Consider the following 22,422-nt stretch of genomic DNA (forward strand, 5'->3'; position numbering starts at 1 on the left):
CTATTTTATTTTTAAAGCTAAAACATCAGCAATCTTTTGTTGTTGTTCTTTATGTAATTGTTATCTTTAAGAAGCAAAACTAGTAGCTTCATGCAATATTTTCAGTGACAAGGACTTGAGAATAAGAAGAGGTCTTCTTGATATGCCTAGAAGTCACAGATGAGATGTAAAATGAGGGCTTTTTTTTTTTTTTTTGCTTATTCTCTGCAAAGGTTTTGGTTGTATTATATTACTTATATAGAAGTTCATGTTTTATAAGAAGAGAAATTTTGAGGAATAATCTGATTTTATTTAACTAATGTCTTGTGTCTCAGACTCAGTAAACAATGAGAATTGTTGGAATAGCTGGAAAAATACATTAGTCACAAATTTCACATGCCAAACATTAATCATCACAGGGTCAACGAATGGTTTTGCTTAGAAATTATCTTAAATATCATCTCATTCCCACCCCCTGCTATGGGCCGGGACACCTTACGCTGGATCAGGTTGCTCAGAGCCCCATCAAGCATGGCCTTGAACACCACCAGGGATGGGGCACCCACAACATTTCTGGACAATTTGTTCCAGTACCTCACTACCCTCTCAGTAAAGAACTTCTTTCCAACATCTAAACTAAATCTCTCCTCTTTTGGTGTAAAACTGTTCCCCCTTGTCCTATCACTATCTGCCAGTGTAAAAAGCTACCCTCCCTCTTTTTTTATAAGTCCTTTTTGAATACTGAAGGGAGTTTTAATAGAAGAATATTAACAGATAAATTGCATGCTGGGTTTTGCAACTCTACAAAATACCTTAACTTCTTCGAACAATAAATTGACTTGGCCTAAATTTCAGTGCATATGTTCAAAAGCAATGACAGCAAAATCCAAAAGCACCTCCCAACACTGATTCATAAAAGCAAGGGAGTGTGCAGCATTACATTTACTTCAATTGCCAACCTTGCTCCTTCTTATTCTGAGTGCTGCTTTATTTTTTGTGCAGCATCTTGGAAAACTAGACTGCCCTTTTATCAATTTCTATGCAGACAGAGGGTCAGCAGTAAGGCCAGCAGTAAGTTCCTACTGCAATCAGATAGCTTGAGAACATCATTGATGCCAATGTAAATGTGAATTCTCTTGGCATCTTGGGACAGTGTGTGTTGCATGTATTCCTTGCTCTCTGCCTGGGTGTTTCAGAGTCCCCTTTTGAAATCTCTTTCCTCCTTCTAAAAATGTTTATTTCTTCTCAGAGTATTTTGTACTATTGTAAAATTCTTTTTGAATCTATGTTTCTTAGCTGTGGTTAATGATGACTTCTGTTGTGTCATGGAATTATTCTATTGCCGTGTCCAGATCCTTCTCTGACCAGCCTGTCTAGGTCCTATCTTTCAAGGCCAGAGCTGAGGACTGGAGTAATAGCAGGGAATCTGAAACTTTTTTTTTCAGCTGGGAGCCTTTCCTTTCTGCTACTATTGGGGCAAATGAGGAAGAATTGTTTTAAAATATACGTTAAAGCGGGTTCCATGAAATGTAGGACATACTTTACCCTAACACTACATTTCTTCATCCTGCTAAATTGATTGCAGCAGAGAGTTCCCGTGTGTGCAGTCCCTTGGGTGGTGGTGAGGGCATCTCAGTTTCCCACCCTTTTCTGGCAGGAGTGTATGTGAGGTGAGGTCTGGAGTTAACCCTTCATATATGTAGTCAAAAGATGAGGGTAAGGCACAGTAGAGGGTTATATCCTTTTGGATACGTCCTGTCAGATGTAGCTGTATACCCTTCCATAAGCTTTAAAGCAGCAAACGGGAGAGGAAAGAGAAAAGCTGCTGGTGTAAATGTACTACTCAGTTTGTTTTCACCAGTATTCATTTGATGGCAGAGTATTGACATAAGAGTGGGACTTCCACCATATGATCAGATACGCCCTTGTCAAATTCACCTAAAAAATATTTCCCTGTCTTTCCTCTTCTGTTCCTGAAACTGTTCAGGGCACAAAATTATTTTGACAGGTGTGAAACTGGTGGCCAGCAGACTTATCACCAGGGGTTCCCTGCACCATATAAAGAACACACTGGAGCATTTTAAGGGTGAACCTGACAGAAATGATATCATTAAATTTGCACACTTGAGAAAGAACCAAAGTTTTTTCAGCTTTATCCAGCAACTGTCTTTGTCAGTTTATAGGCACTCGCAGCTCATTGCATTCCAGCGCCTGAATGCTATACCTTTTAGAAGGTTTTTTTTTCCAAACAGCTTATAATATAGGGAACTAATTATATCCTTTCTTTTTCTTCCTTCTAGTTTTTTATCTCAAGCACCGTCTTGTCTGCATGTAGATTTAACCTTGGAGTCGCTGTTTTTGTAGCTACAGTGACATGGCTATTCAACAAGATAGCAGCACTCTTCTTATGGAATAAGGATATTTTATTTAATTTAGTGCAGGTTTGAAGGTTAGTTGAGCTAATCCAGAAACAAACTGCTTTCCTTCCTGCATATATATGCTTGACATAAGGGGAAAGTTAGACTGTAAGCTTTGATTAGAAAAGGGAGGAATATCCTTTATCAAATGCTCAGAGAGGGGATTTAAGGAAGGTGAGCTTAGTTTCTGTGGAATTAAATAACAACACTGGAAATATTAGTCATCATCAAAATAAGAAATGTCCAGTAGCAGGTAAGAAAGGAACAAGAAAAGAGTAAAACTGAGCTGCAATCAGTAGGGGTTTATTTTTAATGTCCAAATGAAGGTGAATGATGGTTCTCTAGTACAGAAATTCAGTGGTCAAACTTCAGTTTCTAAATGCTGAGAAATGGGAAGATTCATATTCTCACCCCAAACAGGTGGCATCATTCCCCTCTCAGACCTTTGTGTGTTCTTTCATGTAATGTCTTTATAGTTGGAAAAGGTTGCATTTTAAAATCAAGATATATAGAGAGATTACTAACAGGAATTTGCATTAACTGCTGTTTTGCTTATTGCAGACAATTAGCACACAGAAATGGAAAAGATAATATTTGTATTTCCACTGTATTAGCTGTCTCATAGTTATGAAAGCAGTAATTCATAGTTTAGATTTCTAACTGTATTTTAATCTTCATGGCTTGTAGTTCACAGGAGATTGTGCCAAGATTTGATCTAAAACCATGCATTTATTTTCCATAGTTTGGAAAGCAAAAACAAGTTCTTACTGATAAAAGAGTTTATTCATGTTGGTTTTGATTTCATCAAAACAGAGGAACAATCTCTCTGATCCTGGAAATCTCACCTAAACATCAGTAAGAATCATCCTCTTTTCCATAGGGGCTTGTTTGAAGTTGTTATGTCAAGCCAGGAGAAACTAATATGAACACAGCTTGTTATGTCAAAAAAATAACTGTTCTGTGCATATTGAATGGACCCAGCAAAAGTCCATAAGAATGCTACCTTTTTTAATGTTTAACTTCTCTTGAAGGATGATCTGCCTGGATCAGGAAGTGCTACTTGACTTGCAAAGTCAACACAAGGTGATATTGGATCCTCCTCAAGATTACATATACATAAATATTAGCTAAAGCTGTTCTCCAAAGTTGAAGTTGCAGAACACGGTTCTGAACTGTGAATCAGATCTGTTCTTTTCCATTAGTTTTTTAAGCCATTTGTGGAGAAAGGAAATACTACATCCTCTAGATATTTATAGAAATTTTTCTGGTATACACAGTAAAACCCTCTGAAAAGCTTTCCAGACTATAGTAAGATGTGGGACCAGGCTTACAGACTAATTAATTTTTCACTGAGATTTTGTGATTGATCTTTAATTGTATTATACTTTATAAAGAAATGCTTGGTGAGGAAATAGACTATCTTGAGGGTCAGTGAACACTGAGTAGTAGACGATGACTCATTAATATTTTTCCTTAGAAACTTTTTGATGATAGCAATCAAGCAAAACCAAGAATTTGTTCTTCTCTGGCAAATAAGTTGCTTGTAAGTTGTGGACAGCATTGCATATGTTTGGAGAAGCACTATAGAAATGACAGTTCCCTGAAATTAATTCTCTTCTGTCTCTGCCCTTTGGTCTCACCAGTGTGGAGTTTGTTAGAATGGCTCTTCCTGGCAGCAAGAAAAAGGTTTTAGATTTTGTTATGATGGTACTTTTCTTTTGGTATTTTTGTTTTAGGTGGGTTTTTTGGGGGTTGTGGGGGAGGAGGTGGTGTTCTTTTTTGGCTTTTTTCTTTTTTTCTTTTTTTTTTGTTGTGGTGGGGTTTTTTTGTGTGTGTTTTGGTTTGGTTTTGGGGTGGTTTTTCGGGGGTTTTTTGTGGGTTTGGGTTTTTTGGGGGTTATATTTTTTCTTTAATAGTTACAGAAGTTTTGAAATTATGTGAAAATGACATCAGAAGAATGCACATGCCTGTAGTCTCATCTCAGGCATATGGTGTACGCTGATCACACACTTTGTAGAAAATTGAGTTTTTCTGTTATTCAGCAAGATATTTAGGCAATTTATATTAGATTATCAAGTAACTTTTTAGTACAGGTACTTCCTCTCTACTATTTAAAAAGCCATACATGCTAGAGCCAAATATAACTGAATAAAGTGAAGACATGGAAGTAGGTACTACATCTTAGCAAAACTGGCAGAAAATGTGGAAAATTGAAAGTGATTGTACATGGATTTGTAGATTTTAAAGGGTTTGTGCTACATATTCTATTAATTGTTTTAGAAAAGTTTTAGAAAAGTTTCTCATACACTGAAGAAGCATTAGCATGTGCTTTATAACCTAATACTTATTGCCATGTGACTAGATTCTTAGGTGGACTGGATTCTTATAAGTATTTCTTCACCATTCTGAACAAAAAAATAGTGCCTACATTATAAAATAGGATATATTAGAGAAGGAATTTAGTAAGATATTTCTAGTGACTTCTGGGCTGCCCTGAGTCAAGATAGCATAATTGAGTAAAATAAATACTACCAAGCTCTTGACTTGACCAAAAGTGCAAAATATTCTTGATTTTCTTCAGAAAGGATGATAAGTCCTTCTCCATGTATATTAGAACTGTACGTATGTGTACAGTCATGTTTAACTCCTTTGTACCACAAAAGTAAAACTTTATAGATTTGGTTGTTTGGAATCGTCAGCAGCTAAGAAAACTGGGTATGTGACACACTTACTTCAGGGAACATCATTACAGAAAGAAAAAACTGTTACAGAAAGAAAAACTTCCATGATATCTTATAGAGCACTTTATAATAATTCTATTTGTTCTCTCTTCTGCTGTCCCCTACCTGAAAAAAGTAAGCTTTACCTATTTCCTAATAAAAGAAAAGTGGGTAAGCTTATACAGTAATCTGAAATATCTGTAACAGGAAAGAGTGCAAATCAAGCAGTAGTTGAATTTAGCACTGGAGAGATTAAAACTTGAAACTTATGAGACAAATAAAATTAGTTTTACAAATATTTGAAATAGTCAAGTTTTTTTTCACTTATGGCTAATAAATGCTGTGATTTTTGATTTATATTTAAAGGAGGATTATAAAATGAAATGTCAGTAAGAAAAGAAAGCAAGAACAGATATTCCTAGGAGACAATAGAATAGCCTGTGAGTTTTGTTTCTTATTTGAGGATTTAATGCAACTTTTGTTCATTTACTTGTAGCTGTCTTTTGCAATGTTTTTGTTTGGCCAGATTTATTGTAGACTTCATGCTACATGTGTAATCCTGGTGATTTTAATGAAATTACCAACAGGCATAAAATTGAAAATACATATTAGTGACTCTGGATTTACAGCCCTCTATGGATTTCATCCACGGAAGTTGTCTTAGGGCTTGTATAAGTATTTTTTTCTGCATTCTGGAGCTGGATATAAGCTCCTCATGCGCTGTATAGGCGTACAAAGAGTGGGGACATATTTCTCAGATGCACAGCTCTGCAGCATCCAGCTGGGACCTGGCTGTCATCCAGTCAGCTGCTGGCACACACAGAGGAAATGGTCTGCCCATGTTGCTGTACTGTCTGAGGCCAAGTACATAGCCCACAAAATTAATCACTAACCAAGAAACACAGCCAACCACACCATGAAATGTTTTACAGCATTTTCAAAAGCAGTATTGATAGTTTAGGTAGCTATGGTGCATGGTGACTGTATAAGTATGGCAACCTAACAAATAGGTAACAGTGAGCACAATGTGAAGAATGCTCTTTCAACAACTTTACAATCACTTTACTTTGTATATGTTTCACTGTGTTACTTCAAAAACTTCAATATCTGTTAAATTGTTTTTTAAAATACACTTAAATGCAATGACTTGGGGAATATATTTTGATGCTGGAATCTCATAGTAAGGCTCTTCTAATTCCAATTAATGATGTTTGAAGAGAGAAATAAAAATTCCAAGGACTTTCTTGCATTTGAAGTTAGGATAGTAACAAAAATGGAAATAAGCTTTAAAAAGTTAGTGTAGTGATGTAGTAGTGAATGTAATTTCAAAGAATATTATCATCCAGGAGATAGGTTTTTTTGGAGGAATATGTGTATATAGCAATTTGGAGGTGATTTTGTCTCCAAATAATATACTATACATTGGGAATGAGAGAGAGGCACTTAAAACAAAAATATTTCTTCTCTTGCTGGAAAACAATTAACAGTTTAGTTAAGTCAGACAGCCTGCAAATTTGTGTAATAGGGTCTTTGATAAATAAAAATAAGACATCGAATTAACAAACCCCAAAGAAATGCTTTTCAATTAATTTGGTTTCCTTGTGTCAGTTGGAAAAATTTTGCCTGCAAATCTCCTTCATTCTGACTACACATGCGTTTAATCTTGACTACACATGGTTTCAAAATTATGAGAATGAGGACATTGTCTACATGTTTATCACTGTGGAAAAGAAACCTGATTGGTGGTTCAGCTAGCTGTTTGTCTGTATTTAAAAAATTGTTTCAATTTTGTTTTGTAAAAAAATCAAACAATTTGTGTTGCATCATCAAAATACCAGTAGGAGGTAAGAAAAAATCTGAAGCAAAAGCTGAGTTGTCAATGACTTGGCCTGTATTTAGGGATATGATCCCACAAATTTTGCTACAGGTTGTCTCTCCTTACTGGAAAGGGGAATATTAATGCCTTGTGTACACTAATTACTATGAATGATAGTAAACAGAAATGTTAGTGAGGCACTAAGAATCTATAATTTACTTGCAACTGTTAGAAAACTTTATAAAATCAGAGGATGAACTGAAATAAGACTGAACTTTGTGGGTTAGAGCAAGGATATCATTCTACAAAGGTAATTCAAAAGGTGATTCAAAGATAATGCATTTTTATGACTGACAAAATTTTTTTTTAAGGAAATGTGTCTGCAGTTTATTGTGTTATTATTTCTAATTGTAGTGTGAACTTTAAAAAAGGGCTGTCAAATACATTCAGGTCTATCTAACTGTGATTTTACTGATTGTTAGTGGTTATACTGTGAATGGTTCCTGAGAAAGGAGTGTAGTATTGGGCCCTCTTTTCTATCTTCAGGTTCACATTTGCTCTTCTTACTCTCCACTAATAGGTAGCATAGATCAGTCAGTGTTAAAGGAGTTGCCTCCTGAGCTCCTGGCAGAAATCGAATCCACCATGCCACTTTGTGAACGTGTGAAAATGAACAAGCGCAAACGTAGCACAGTTAATGAGAAACCAAAATATGCTGAAATCAGTTCTGATGAAGATAATGACAGTGAAGAAGCTTTTGAATGTAAGTAGTATATAATTCTGTTCCTTAAAGTAAAAAAAGCTAATATTTTGTTTTTACAAAAAGATACACATTTTTTAATGTTGGCTTCCCTAAAACATACAGCCCCAAATTTTCTGTCCTGACAATTGCCTGGCCAAGAACCCTTGGTTATATTTTAAAAGAAAACATACTCGATTGCAATTTGTCATTCAAGATGTAAAGCAGTGAGTTGTTAAATTTATTTTCCTGATTTCTTTACTGGAAACTGCTCCCTAGGGTCTGGTGTTTTGGGGTTGGGTTTTTTTTGCCTTTCAGTTGCACCATAAAACATTTCTAACTATTCAGATTAAGGAAAAAACCCTATAAAGAAGCACAGAATTTATGTACAAGTGTATGCAGAAAGAAATTTCATTAATAAATTCTTGACTTATTCTTAGTTGTATTGATAAGAAAAGTGGAAGAACCCTACTTGAATTTTTCTGACTTAACAAATTGAGAGTCCTACTGCGCAGAAGTTTTAGAAGATATTTCATCTAGTATTTCTCATCATATTCCTTGAAAAACAGAAGTTGTTCTTGATGAATTCTCAAAATACCATTGCTGCTTCTACTACTATTGAATTTACTGTTTTCAAAGGAAGAGAGGAAGCTTCTATTTAGAATTTTGCTGTGCAATTGAATAAAGTTTCTAAAGTTAAAAAAAAAAATTAAAAAAAAAATAAAATTGTTATTTGCCTTTAGGTTAGGAAGGTGTTTCCTACTTGTTGATAGAAGTATGGTCAGTTTCTATGTTGGTACAGTTAACCAGCGCTGGAAGTAAACTGTTAGAGCAAAGTGGATCAGTTCAGTCCGAGCTTGTAACTATGCAGGGCTACAGAAGCCTGTTAGCCTGAGAAGGAATCTTATTTATAACGATTTTTTCCCAAGTTTTGCACCTTGGTTTATAAAACCATCTTAATGATGTTTTATAAACCATCATTAAGTTCATCTTAATGAACTTTCACAAAATAAATTTGGGGGGGGCTTACTATTTCTTAAGGTCCAAAAGAGAAAGATCTGTTTGTTCTGCTTCTTAGTATGCAACTACCCTGGTTTTGCACATGAAAATTATAACACTGTTACCTTTGATCTTTATCAAAGATGCTGAAAAGAAGGTCCATCTGTTTGTTTGTTTGTTTTCACTTTTAATTGTAGCTGAATAGTGCACTGTGCATGAATGTGATGTCTTGAGGTAAATCGTAATCAATCTAAATTATGGCAAAGGATTAATGACGACTTGCTTCATTCAGAAATTCTAAATTCTCTTTTTACCATATCATATCACCTGTACATGATGTTAATAATTTGGAATAGTGAATTAAAAAAATAAATTCACTAATCAAAGTTATTTAAGTTGGTTGGGAATGGAGAGAATTGTCAAGAATTTTGAATACCCTAATCCATCTCTTAGCCACCGTGGCTGTTGAAATTCTTAAATACAAAGTAGAACAAGTTACAGGAAACTTGCACGATAGTTATATGCCTTGAGGAATTCTAGTTTTGTTATATCCACTCAAGAGATCTGACCATTATTCTAATCAATTCAGTGAGTACATCTGGTTTAAAAATACAGTATTTCTTAAAGAATACTGTAGAACTGAATTAAATTTAAAACAAGACAAAACTATCAAAAGTGAAATATTTGTGGCAAGTACACTGAGTAGATTTGTATTGTTAAAAATACACATTTCTTAATTATTCTGTTTGCCTAAAACTGAATTTAAAGAAATATGAAATAGTGATTAGTATAGAAAATGGGAAGTTTCTTTGAATATTTCATTAAGAATGGACATGCTATTAAACTAAATAATGAGAAATTAAAGATTGATGAAGTCATTCTCTTAGAATAATTATTAAATGTGATATTGCATAAATGTTTGGCAGAATTCAGAAGGAAATTGGGTGTTTATATTCCAAATAGTATTTATTTATGCATAACATCAATCCTAACTCTTGAAATGACTTAAATTTTTAGTCAATTTTATTGACTTCAAAATAAATAATGGTAAAGCAGTGATTGTGAATAGCTGCTCCAATGTTATTTGTCTCATGGAGCTAGCAGAACTGTAACACATTCTGTTTCGTCGTGCAGCATTGATAAACTGGTCAATCTAAGATTCTGACAAAAAGCAATATTGTAAGTTACTTTTCTTGTGGAGATGTAACTGGGGTCAGAATTCATCCTACAGAGCTTAGTGCTGCAGATTATTTGTAAACTGGAGAAAAAGACATCTGCCTTCACAAAACACTGTCTCATGCGGTAAAGGAGTCAGTTAAGATGTGTAAAGCTTTTTGCCATAGAACTCTCACTTTCTTCTCTAGTACATTTACTCCAGGTATCATAGAATGGTTTGAGTTAGGGTTAGGGAGCAACCCTAGAGGTCATCTAGTCCCAACCTCCCTGCCCTGGGTGGGAATGCTGCACTAGACCAGGTTGCTCAGGATGTCCTGACTGGCCTGGCCTTGAACATTTCCAGGCATGTTGCATCCATAGCTTCACTGAGCAACCTGGTCATTGCCTCACCACCCTCATGTAAAGAATTTCTTTCTGATCTCTAATCTAAACCAGCTCTCTTGCATTTTCAACTCATTACCCCTTGTCCTAGGACTCCATGTCCTTGTGAAAGAGTTCACACAGGCCACACAGTTCACACAGCTTCACTCTAGAGCCTGTCACAATCCCTCCCCTCTGGAGCATCCATTCTCTCTGGATAGCATCCCTCCCTCAGATGACAGCTCTGTGTCATGTGCAGCTTGCTGAGGGTCAGTCTCACTGTCAGTGTCACCAGGATGTTACAGTGCTGGCCCCAACACCAATCCCTGAGGGACGCCACTTGTCATTGGTCTCCATTTGACCGTCAAGCCATTGACTGCAACTCTTTGGGTGTGACCATCCAGCCAATTTCCTACCTGCTGAGTGGTCCCAGATGGCTCACCATTTCTTCAGTCACAGTTAACTCTCAACTATTTTAGGCAGTGCTAGTACCTCTGCCATCCTGAAAATTACTACAATTTTCCAGAAGGCAGTCTGATCCAAATGCAGTACAACTTTGGGCCTGAGTTATTACATGGCTGGAAGAGTTAGACCACCTCTATTACATTTTTTGAATTTGAAACCTCTAGGGTTCATTGTAAAACAGAAGTGTTCCCTTAGGGGTTATTTTTATCAGTTCTGATCCTCAGCTGACTACTGACTATAACCATATACTGAATATAACCTGGTATGTTTCTTACATTTCTTAATAAATGGGTTGTTGTAAAAACTTCTCAGTTCAGTTCCAGTTCTGTATAAATGCTTTGAGCCATTCTGCTCAGAAACAATATGACTTTTATACAGTCATGCCAAGGAGACTTTGGTAGAGACACACAATATCAGGACTGTTACAAGCAGGTCCAGAAGCAATAAACTGACAATAAACACTGCCAGTTTCGGAAGTGTTTTGATATTTGCAGTACAGTCCATGGTAGACAGCTCTTTGGTAGCTTAGCTGATTATGTTACAAAATAGAAAATTGACTGATTTCATGGAGGAAGCTACCTCCTCATCCATTTCCTTCTCTGCTAAAACTGAGCACTCTGTCAACTTCAAAACATACAAGACTTGCTTTCAAAGTAACAGAGAACTGTCATTCTGCTCCCCCATTTTATTTCCACCAAATCTCTGTATACAATATTTACTCCAGCATCTTCAGCATTCACTTTTGCTGGGCTCTTCGGTCCTCTGTGAAAATTAATTAGAACAATTATCTCTGATGGAGGCTTGCTGTTTGGCCCAGAACTGTGATTCCAGCTTTCTCCTTTACATAAATTTCCTGCAGTATATACTAAGGCAAAATTTTAGTTGTCTTGGCAAAACAGAATATCTTTTAGAAAATAGATTATCAAGTCTCATTGGAACTTAGCAGTGAATTGGAATATGGACCACCCAGTAACTGTCACAATTTAGATAACTGAGGAAATTTTCTCAATATTCTCTTATAAAAGGATGAAACTTACTTCAATTTGTTCAACTTTGCTTACTTTGCTTTTAAAAATACAAATACCCTGTAAATTCATAGTTTTAAATGTTTTCTGGTATCTTTGCTAGTTTCAAGCACAGTTTCTCTGTAATTCAAAAAAACCAATAAAATAAATAATCCCTAACAGAGTTGTATCAGATCACTTTAGTGTCCATTTGATTTACAGAACAGCTATACAAGAGTGTTGGACTTGCAAATCATAGGATGATTTATGACCTTTATGACCATAACATCCAATCATACAACTAATGCAAAGTCCACTGTTAGACTATGTCCGTAAGCCCTACATCTGCACATCTTTTAAATGTTTAAAAATGTTTGATTTTGAACTATTAGAAGTGTAAGTTTTGTATTTAAAATGAAAATGCATTTATTTTTAGCTTCTCGTAAGAGACACAAAAAGGATAGAGATGAAGCTTGGGAGTATGAAGAACATGACAGAAGAAGTTCTGGTGACCACAGGAGAAGTGGTCATTATCATGAAGGAAGGAGGATTTCTGGTAGTGGCCGTTACCGTAATCGCAGTCCCGATGACTCTGATATGGATGATTATTCTTCTCCTCCTAGCCTCAGTGAGGGTAACTGATCATTATAAGGATTTAATTTTATCTCATAATACTAGTGCATTTTTAATGGGTATGTTAAACATTTTTAAATGGACATCATTGCATGGAATATTGAGTACAAGTGTAAGAAATGTAAATAATCCTTTCTTTAAGTTTTGAAAAGTGTTTATTTTCTTTATTAGTGGCTAGAAAAATGAAGAAGAAAGAAAAACAAAAGAAGAGGAAAGCTTATGAACCTAAATTAACACCTGAAGGTAATTTTAGAAGATTTATTTTCTACAGTTTGTATTTTCTGCTTTATTTTTAAGATAATTGTTTAAGAATTTCCTTTTTTTTTTTTTTTCAACAGAAATGATGGATTCTTCAACCTTCAAAAGATTTACTGCTTCAATAGAGAATATTTTGGAAAATCTGGAAGACATGGATTTTACAGCTTTTGGTAATACATCAGAAATTTTCAAAATGTTTGCCCCAGTTACCCAAGAAAAAACTGTATTGATGTTTTTGAACTTCCTTCATGGTGATTTAATTTCATGTGATAACTTGCTGGGGCATACTGGATTTATATGGGTTTCACCTTGAGTAGTGGCCTTTACCTTTCCAATTTTACTTGCCACCTCCTGAAAGAGATCCTTCTTCCTCTGTGCAGAATCCAAAAGGGGCCTAAATCATAATGAGTAGACCCCTTGGAGTGAAAAGGATGCTTCTTTGGGATGTCATTAGGGTGTTAGCTTCTGCCAAACATGTAAACAAGATGGTTCTCTTGCTAGGAATGTCTGAGGCACATAATTAAACATCTGCTACATGCAGATATTATTCAGTTGAGGCAGCAGAGTCCTTGTGAATTTATGGCTAAGGCACTGAATCACTTGTTTCAGTGGAAAAACAGCCTGCTTAGCTACGGGTCTAAGAAATTAGTTCATATTGCCAAAGGTGACTTTATTTTGAAATGGATAATGGAACATTCATTAATTTTTTTCCTACCATCGTTGTAGCAGGGCATAGTAAACAAGTTTCTATAGTTTTTAAAGCCGTAGTGTATGCAATCTTGAACTTAAAGGTGAAGTCATTGGACCTTTCTGTGTCTGGTAACATGATATTTGTCTAAGGTTAAATACAATTAAGACTCAGATTATGTCAGTGTGCTTAATTTCTTATGTGTTTTTCATCTATTGCTCTTGCCCAGATTTGAACTTTAGGGCTTAAATATTTTAAGATTTGTTTTACTGAATTGAAAATGATGGCACAAGTACTGCAATAAATGGGACTTGCTATTTTAAAAATTTTCAGTTTGTGACTTTCAGAGGTGCATACCTCATATTAGGCTCTTAAATGGTATTTCAGAACTTGTCATAACAAGTGTTCATTGTTTCAACACAACAAAAAGGTGTCATTATCAGTCTTTGCTAGATGCGAATTATTTGGAACCATTAGATGCTGCCTATTTGGAACAATCAGCTCTTTTTTCAGTTAGCTTTTTCATATTGGAATAAAAAAATTTCCTCTAAGTCTTATTATAAATATGATTGTTAATTTTTTACTTTTTTTTTAAGGTGATGATGATGAGATTCCACAGGAATTGCTACTGGGCAAACATCAGCTTAGTGAGTTGGGTAGTGAATCTGCAAAAATCAAGGCAATGGGCATTATGGACAAGGTACTTCTTCATAATCTAACTTTTTTTGGAACATAAAATATTGACCAACATACAAAAACTTCCTTCCTCTGTAATGACATTCCACCTCTTCAAGGGTGCACAGACTGGAAGAACAGCTGAGCTTCTGCTCACTTAGATGAAATGACTTGGAAATTACAACATCCTAACTGTTACTCTTTCTGAAGCTGAGACATTTTTGTTGAAAGGTCCTCCTCTGTGTCCTACTTTTCCCCAGTCAGCTAGAGGAACTTTTGTTGGTGCAAACTTGCTGATGTCTCACCTCTAGAAACAATGTTCTTAATTTCCTTTTATCTTCCTGAAGCTCTTGGCCTTGAGCAGTCAGTCGTATGTTAAACCCTTTGCCTGCTCTTGACTGCTTAAATTTGTGGTGTGTCTGTGAAACCACATACTATTATAATTACTCTGGACTATTCCAAGCTTTTTTAATCCAAACTTTAGATTTTTCCTGAATTTTCATTCAATCTCCCGACCTCCCTTTGTAGGTGGCATTTTGTAGTTTCTTTTTTGTAAAAACCATTTGTGGTTTCTCTTTCCTGGTAGTTCTCACCCCTAACCTCTATTCCATTTTTTTCACACATACATGCATACATACATACATATATGCATGCTTGTCCATATAAAGTCAGTTTTGTTGCTTCCAATGGTGAGTCGTATCTAGATGAGAGAAACTGGCTCTCAAGTTTAAAGTATTCCCCAAATTATTTAATCAGACCTCTACAGAAGATCAGTGAGTTCAATTTACTTTTTTCGGTATGCTACTTCTTTGAACCAAATAACTAAAATCATTAATGACAAGCAATTTAAAAATTCGTTTCTGTGGATTTTGCTGGTTGAAAATGCAGTTTAATTGCAATCCTAGAATATATATTACCTGTTTTCATTGTAGTATCTGCATTCTCTTTGTGCAAAATTGCTTACAGTTGAAGCGATTCAGGTTGTACAAGCTCTGTCCTTCATTCCTCAATGTTCTTCTCAGCAATTTGAAATCTATATTCTTGCAGTTGTTTGACGTGTTTCTCTTTTTATTTTAGCTCTCAACAGATAAAACAGTAAAAGTCCTGAATATTTTGGAGAAGAATATTCAAGATGGATCTAAGCTTTCTACATTACTTAACCATGTGAGTTTGAAATTTCATAATTACACACCATTGTGCAGAATAGTTTTCTTCACTTGAGTCCTATTTAGTGATAGCTTCAAATACTCTCTATGTGTGTGAAAAGGATTTCTGATGTACCATGTATGTGATTGAGTTTGCTGGATTTTATTACTTGAAGCAAAATTCAATGAATTATAGTTTTTCAGTACTAATTATATTTTACTGTAGTGGAGACAGCTAACTGATATATTAGGAGAAACTGCATTTTCTTTCATTTAATTTTAGATATTATAGTTTCATGCTGAAATATTCATTATAATTCTGGTGTAAATATTCATGATATTTTTTGGTGTAATCTGCATTGTTGGACTATTCTTTGCTATGTGTCCATAAAACATTCCTTACGAAATGGAAGAAATACTGCAGTTTTCACATGGAGTCTATGTTTCTCCTGAGCATTAATGAGGAAATGTAAGGTTTAAGTGTTCTTACACTGCAAAGGGACAATGTCAACGTAAATAAAATTAACACAAAGTTTAATATTTTAGGATGGGGTTTTTTTTTCCTGGTGTACCTAAAACTACTCAAAGATTTTGAGGTTTTATGAGGTTGATGTTCCATATTTCACATTTCACATATTTATTTATTTATACTCTTTCTATTCAAAACAATATTGCAGCAAGATTAGAAGTGAGTTTTATAGAAAAAACCTCCTCATCTGTAGAAATAAGAGAGTAGTAGTTTATGTCAGAAAGGAAGAATTTGAACTTGCACACAAAAACCAACGACATATTATTTGTATTAAATACTTTAATCTACATAGTTTGTAGGGCTTTCAAAGTTTCAGTATATGGATCTAAATGTCTTTGGCAATACAAAAAAATGCATTAAAAGAAAATACTGGTTTACCTGGTCTACTTCATTGTGGTGAAATCTTTATATTAATTATTTTTAAGTGATATTTTTCTTTCAGTTTTTTGAAGTAAAACCCAAAATTATTAAGAAGTTAATGAAATTGTCCAGTGCTTGCAATTCAGACACAAACTTGGATTAAAAAAAAGAAACAGGGTTCTTTTTAAAAAAACCCTGAGTTTTAGATTTTCTTAAAACTATTAAAAATTATTCAAGTCATTGTGGCAAAGAAAGTATCTTCTAAGGCATAAGCTTGCTACTTTTACAACGCAGTGAAGATATCATACCTCCATGTCAGTATATTTTTTAGAGGCAGAGGATGCTTTAATATTTATTTAATTTCCAAGATTAATTAGGCAAAGCTATTTTTTTCCCTTAAGGTATCATTTGTTTACATAGCAAATTTCATAAAGCCGTTATATCTGGGAAGTTTGCAGGGACCTTGATCTGCAGATATTTGTTGGTTCTATAATTAATTATGTATATCGTATATATACTGCACTATTCTGTTGGTTCAAATTCGCTTACCCCAAAGGCAAAAGGCTGTTCATTTCACCATCCTCTGATCTTTACAAGGAAAGCCAACAGTGTTGAAATGTTGTGTCATATAGATAGTAAAGACCCTTTTTCTCTGGAGGCTCTGTCTGTACCACTGAAGCTATGAGAAATTCTACATAGCTTTGCTGTAGTAATATTATTACAATATTTAAATAGTGCTGGATGGTCATATTTAACCTCATGTATGTTTGTTTTGGTACCTCATATAAGCACAGTGATACAGAGACTCAGTAGCCTATGGTAATATAAATGGATATATTTGATAAGAGGTAGATAATGGATGGGTTTGTCTATGAAGCAGAAAAAGTTGTGTACTTACAGATTTCAAGTGACTTGCAACAGTCTTTTTGTATAAGAATTCCCTCTAGTGGCAGAAATTAGATGGATTAAAGCAGCAACTGGTGCCAGTGAAGAAAACACCAGATGAAGGAATTAGATTTTGCTTAATATACATTGGTCTTAAATAGAGCATACAGCAGTCTTCCCTCATACTGCTTCCCAGTGTTACACAGGAACCTTCTTTGTGTTCTAGCAGAAAAATACAGAATACAGGACTTCAAAGACCAGTAGCTTGGAGAGACATTACAAACTTGTCACTAGTAAAACAAATATTACTTAGTTTTTAAAACAAATTATTTTGGTATTGTAAAGGAAATACAATATTTTAAACATGAGTGTATGTAAGCATATTAATGTAATGTTATTTTCTTTTACATGGTGAGAATAAAAATTTGACTTGTTGTTCATACTCTCCTGTTTTTCTTGGCTATTGCAGAATAATGACACTGAAGATGAGGAGAGATTATGGCGAGATCTTATTATGGAAAGAGTGACAAAATCTGCTGATGCTTGTCTTACTGCTATCAATATTATGACATCACCAAATATGCCTAAAGCTGTATATATTGAGGACGTAATAGAAAGAGTTATTCAGTACACAAAATTTCATTTGCAGAACACTCTCTATCCTCAATATGATCCTGTGTATAGAGTGGATCCTCATGGTGGTTAGTATGCTAAGAAATCTTTCCATATTAAAAGCTAAAAAAAATATTAATCTACTGTATGGTGGTATAAATTACTTTCTGGAATAAGATTTTTGTATGCAACTTTTATACTGACAGTTCTTTCTTACCACACACAATATCCTGAATTAATACATGATTAGTTTGAGGATGATAAAACAGAGTAAAATACCAATGAAATGTGTTGGCTGAACAATCTTGGTTTACTGCAAGGATATCAACATAACCAAAGTATTTAGACTAAAGTATTTAGAACTTTGAAATTCAACTTTTATGTATAGTTCCTATATATTGAAATAAGTAATTTCAAAGTCGTTATCTCCATGTGTATGATGATTTGTTTCAGGGAAAACTATTTCACTTCTAGCCTTTTGTTTTCATGTACTAACCTACAGATGCATGGCTCCAATTTCAAGAACTTTTCTAAAAAACTCAGATCCAGAATTTAGAGTAATTATGAAAAATATTTAGCGTATAAAATTCCTGTTTTCCAGCTGGTGCTACTGACTAGTTTTTCTAAATTGCTTTTGCAACACTATAGTCATGCAGTTGTTTTGGGGGGACTTTTTGAGGAAGATCATCTCTCTAGTACTTGAAATACTGAAAATATTAATGAATATGTATTTTATTTTCTAGGTGGTGTTTTAAGTTCAAAAGCAAAACGTGCGAAGTGTTCCACCCACAAGCAAAGAGTTATAGTGATGTTGTATAACAAAGTTTGTGACATTGTCAGCAGCTTGTCAGAGTTGCTAGAGATACAGCTTCTCACAGATACAACTATTCTTCAGGTAGTTTTTTTCAGAATTCCTGTCCAAAAATGTTACTTTTCCTAGAGTAAATGTGAAGTATAATTATCTCAGTGACATGAAGTCTGAAATCAGTACAAGCTTTTGAGTTCTTAACATCACAGTGACTAGTTTGTTGTGTAGTATGTCATTTGCATGTTCTCTTTTTAAGAAGAGTTCCTTTTTAAGAAGTTGCATCTTCTTCGTCTTAAGAAATATAGAGTAGTAGAATCATTTACACTGGAAAAGATCCTTAAGAATATCAAATCTAAACTGCCATGTGCACTACTAAGCCATGTCCTTAAACATCCTATGTACATATCTTTCAAATATCTACAGGGATATTTGCTGAATTGCTTTCATGGACACTTAAAATCCAATCTAAACCCTCCCTGGTACAACGTACGGCCCATTTCCTTTGTCTTGTCACTTGTTAGCTGGGAGAAGAAACCAACCTCACCTGACTGCACACTCCTTTCAGGGAGTTTGTAGAGGACTATAAGGCCCCCCGGGAGTCTTCTCCATACTAAACAGCCTGATACCCTCTCAGCCACTTCTCATATGACCTGTGCTCTAATTTAATAATTTTATTTGCAGATAATGTTGAATGCCTTACCTGCTGAATGAGTAACTGACTTGTGAAACTGCATAAATACCAGTTTGTATACCAGTTTGTTAGTCTTGTATACTTAAAATACCTTGTATCCATTGATAGGTGTCATCGATGGGAATAACACCTTTCTTTGTAGAAAATGTCAGTGAGCTACAGTTATGTGCCATCAAATTAGTAACTGCAGTAAGTACTTTGTAATTTATTGTACTTGTGCCTGTACTGCTGAGAGTTCTTAGGGCATTTACATAGGCTGCATTTTCTCTCTTGTAGAGAATTGGAGTGTAGAATTATTGCTGTTCTTGCATGTTTTTACAGTTTGATATCATAATCTAGAAATAGTATTATATCTAGCTGAGCTGCCCCTATTTGCAGAGTACTCTAAAGAAAGAAATTGCCTGCTTCAAGCAAGAAGCTGCTCAATTTTGACTGTCAGTTGAAGTGTAAACACAACCTCCTTCCTCTTACCTGTCCCTTTTTTATTTTAAGATTCTTTTTTCTTTAAATCTTTAGTCCTAGCTGTGTTCAGATTTTAATTTATGCAATAAGTTATAGAACTAGTACAGTATTTCTTTAAAATAGAATAAATTATTTTCCTCTGAAGAGGTGACAGGATAGGTAAAATATTATTTCAGGAAAAATGTAGTGGAACACCAACGTCTTTATTCAAGTGGGAGACTTCAATTTTTGTAAGGATTATACACTTCAGTATTCTGCCCAAAAAAAAGGGGAGGCAAAATCAACAATTCTACTCTGTAAATTGAAAGAACATACCATGTCAGACAAACATTAAAGCCTGGAATTTGAAGTAAAACTGTTTTCTCAAATGTGGTCTACAATCTACGTGTGTTCTTGTAAATTGTGTTACGATACTTTTCCTTTGTACTGAGAGAAATAAATACTAAGTCAAAACGCTTAGTATTATACTGTTTGACTTTCCTATATAGTGTGTTATATACCATTGACAAAAATATTTTAAGTAGAGGGTATTTTTCAAGACCTATTACACATTTATATAAAGGTTTTTTAAAAATCTCTGGATAAGTTTTTATGGATTTTTAAAAAATGCTTGCATTGGGAAAGCAATGCATTAATAAGGTGAATTATAATTTATTGAAGTGTCATGTGCTATGTATGCCATCACATATAATTATTTACAATATATTTTAAAAGCGATACAAAGTTTACAATATATTTTAAATTTTATACAACAATAAATCATTGTCTAATAATCCTGTAACTATTAAATAGGTGTTCTCCCGCTATGAAAAACACAGACAGCTAATTCTAGAAGAAATTTTCACTTCCCTTGCAAGACTACCAACTAGCAAGAGGAGTTTGAGGAACTTCAGGTAACTTCTGATGTAAATTAATAACTTTTAGACTATAGTATTTACAGTTTCGTAGATGTAGGATTTTAGGCTTCATTGATAATTACATAAAAACATGTCTCTGAATTTTGTGCAGGTTGGGATTTCAAAACAAATAGTTTGAGAATTGTCATGTTATAATTGCTTGGCTTTATGCTATCACTTTAGTGCCTGCTTACAAAAAAAATTGAAAATCTTACCATTTTTCTCATTAAGAGCATGGATGGGTGTAATGTTAGCATGCGTTGAGGATATTTTTGCTGATCAATTCTTTAATTCTGTTTGTCTGGAGTTACATAATTTCTTCATTGTTAAATCTTGGTAGGAAAATTCTGGCTGAATTTCTTTGAGGATACACTCAGAGCAGTCTTTTCAGGAAGGGAATCAGTTTCATATCTGTATCATCTCATATGTCAGGGTTTACCACCTTTTCATGTTAAGTGTAGCAGTAAGATGGTATTGCTGTATGTATGGGCAGTAAACTCATGCTTTTCTGAGGTTACGTCAGGGAAAATCATAGTCTTCTTACCAACTTAAGACGGTTTCCTGCTGTAGTTTGTAGTCTGCTATGCTGCTGCAGATTATTGTAGGTGTAACTCTTGTAGGTCATGGTCATGATTTTCTGTTTTTTAGAAGTCCTACACATTTCACATATATTAAATACTACAGAAGAATTATTACAGCAACAGTTTGGTGTGTTTTGTTGGGTTGGGTTGTGTTGGAGGGAACATGGTATTATACATAATAAGCTTATTATTAAGTATTTTAGCAGGTAGGTGTTTGTTTCATTAAATATTCCTGTAGCTGTTTCAGCCAATGAACTTGTGCTGTTTCAGTAAACCTCTTCTGTGCAAGAACAATACTTACTGGTTTTGTTAGGTCAAATGTTACACTGCATAAAAATAAGCAAATTAGTAGAGAAAAGGTCTAGAATGTGGATTTCTAGCTGTGGTAATAATTTTTGAAAAGCACTACTTATGAGCAAAGGATTTTTGTGTTTTGTCCTTTTTGTTTACTTTTAGTGTTAATGTTGTTATTTCTTATTAACAGGTTAAACAGCAGTGACACTGATGGAGAGCCTATGTACATTCAGATGGTAACAGCACTAGTTCTGCAACTTATTCAGTGCGTGGTGCACTTGCCATCAGCAGAAAAGGATTCTAATTCAGAGGAGGAATCAAACAAGAAAGTAAGATGTTTTAAAGGCCTTTTTTTGTGTGTGTGCAGAAATTACTTATGTGTGTTCATAGGTATGATAATACATTATTACTGTGCTCTAGTAATCAAGCACTGTAATTTTATGTCTGCTGTAATTTTTTGATGTATGAGAAATGCTTATCCAGAAATTGTAGATCTATGCTAAGATAATGATGCATCTTGTTATTTTTAGGTGGATCAAGATGTGCTTATTACTAACTCATATGAGACAGCCATGAGAACAGCACAAAACTTCCTTTCTATTTTTCTTAAGAAGTAAGTACTGTTGCAGTCTTTAGTGTATTGATAAACCCAACTCCAAATGATATTTTAATACCTGACCGCTGAACAGTTTTAAATACCTATTCATAAAGTTATTTATAATAATATACGTTATAGATGCCTAAGAGTCTTCCCTGCCTAGGCAAAAAAGTTTATAGAAGAGAAATTCTGCAGTGTTCTCCATACATTTAGTCTCACAGTTCATGTAGGATTCCTTTATTATAGGTCTTTCATTTACCTGAAGCCTGGAAGAGAAGGCTGAGCAAATATTTAAATGATGAAACCATGCTGATTAAGTAATCAGATAAAAAAAAAAAAAACTAAAAATTACTTCTACTGAGCTAAAGTTATGAGTTTTATATCTAGTAGCTCAAAAAGGAAGAAGAAATGTACCTGAATTAACCATAGGATTTCAAAGAACAAATCTTTAAGTTTTTATTGTATTAATTTCTACGCTTAAAGCTGAAAAGCTATTTAATAAGCCATCTAGCAATTGCATGCTTCTGATGTTAAACTTAGGGTTGTCAAAGAAGAAGTCAAAAACTATGAGGTATGTTAATTTTGGTGGGGTTTTTTGTGGTATTGGTTTGTTGGTTGGTTGATTGGGGTTG

General features: G+C 34.5%; 1 protein-coding gene across 9 annotated transcripts in view; it reads left to right on the forward strand.

Moving 5' to 3' along the window:
• The window catches only part of NIPBL (NIPBL cohesin loading factor), a 138,379-nt gene that overhangs the window by 88,114 nt on the left and 27,843 nt on the right, over positions 1 to 22,422 (forward strand). For all 9 annotated transcript variants that reach the window (XM_066339449.1, XM_066339455.1, XM_066339453.1 and 6 more), the window contains 12 exons: positions 7,513 to 7,695; positions 12,112 to 12,309; positions 12,480 to 12,551; positions 12,647 to 12,736; positions 13,851 to 13,954; positions 15,007 to 15,093; positions 17,318 to 17,549; positions 18,204 to 18,355; positions 19,068 to 19,148; positions 20,214 to 20,314; positions 21,383 to 21,521; positions 21,723 to 21,805. In XM_066339449.1, coding sequence (XP_066195546.1) covers positions 7,513 to 7,695; positions 12,112 to 12,309; positions 12,480 to 12,551; positions 12,647 to 12,736; positions 13,851 to 13,954; positions 15,007 to 15,093; positions 17,318 to 17,549; positions 18,204 to 18,355; positions 19,068 to 19,148; positions 20,214 to 20,314; positions 21,383 to 21,521; positions 21,723 to 21,805 — 1,522 coding nt within the window. The remainder of the gene's footprint in view (positions 1 to 7,512; positions 7,696 to 12,111; positions 12,310 to 12,479; positions 12,552 to 12,646; positions 12,737 to 13,850; positions 13,955 to 15,006; positions 15,094 to 17,317; positions 17,550 to 18,203; positions 18,356 to 19,067; positions 19,149 to 20,213; positions 20,315 to 21,382; positions 21,522 to 21,722; positions 21,806 to 22,422) is intronic.

This window comes from Sylvia atricapilla, chromosome Z (genome assembly GCF_009819655.1).
Source record: "Sylvia atricapilla isolate bSylAtr1 chromosome Z, bSylAtr1.pri, whole genome shotgun sequence".
NCBI classification, from domain to species: Eukaryota; Metazoa; Chordata; class Aves; order Passeriformes; family Sylviidae; genus Sylvia; species Sylvia atricapilla.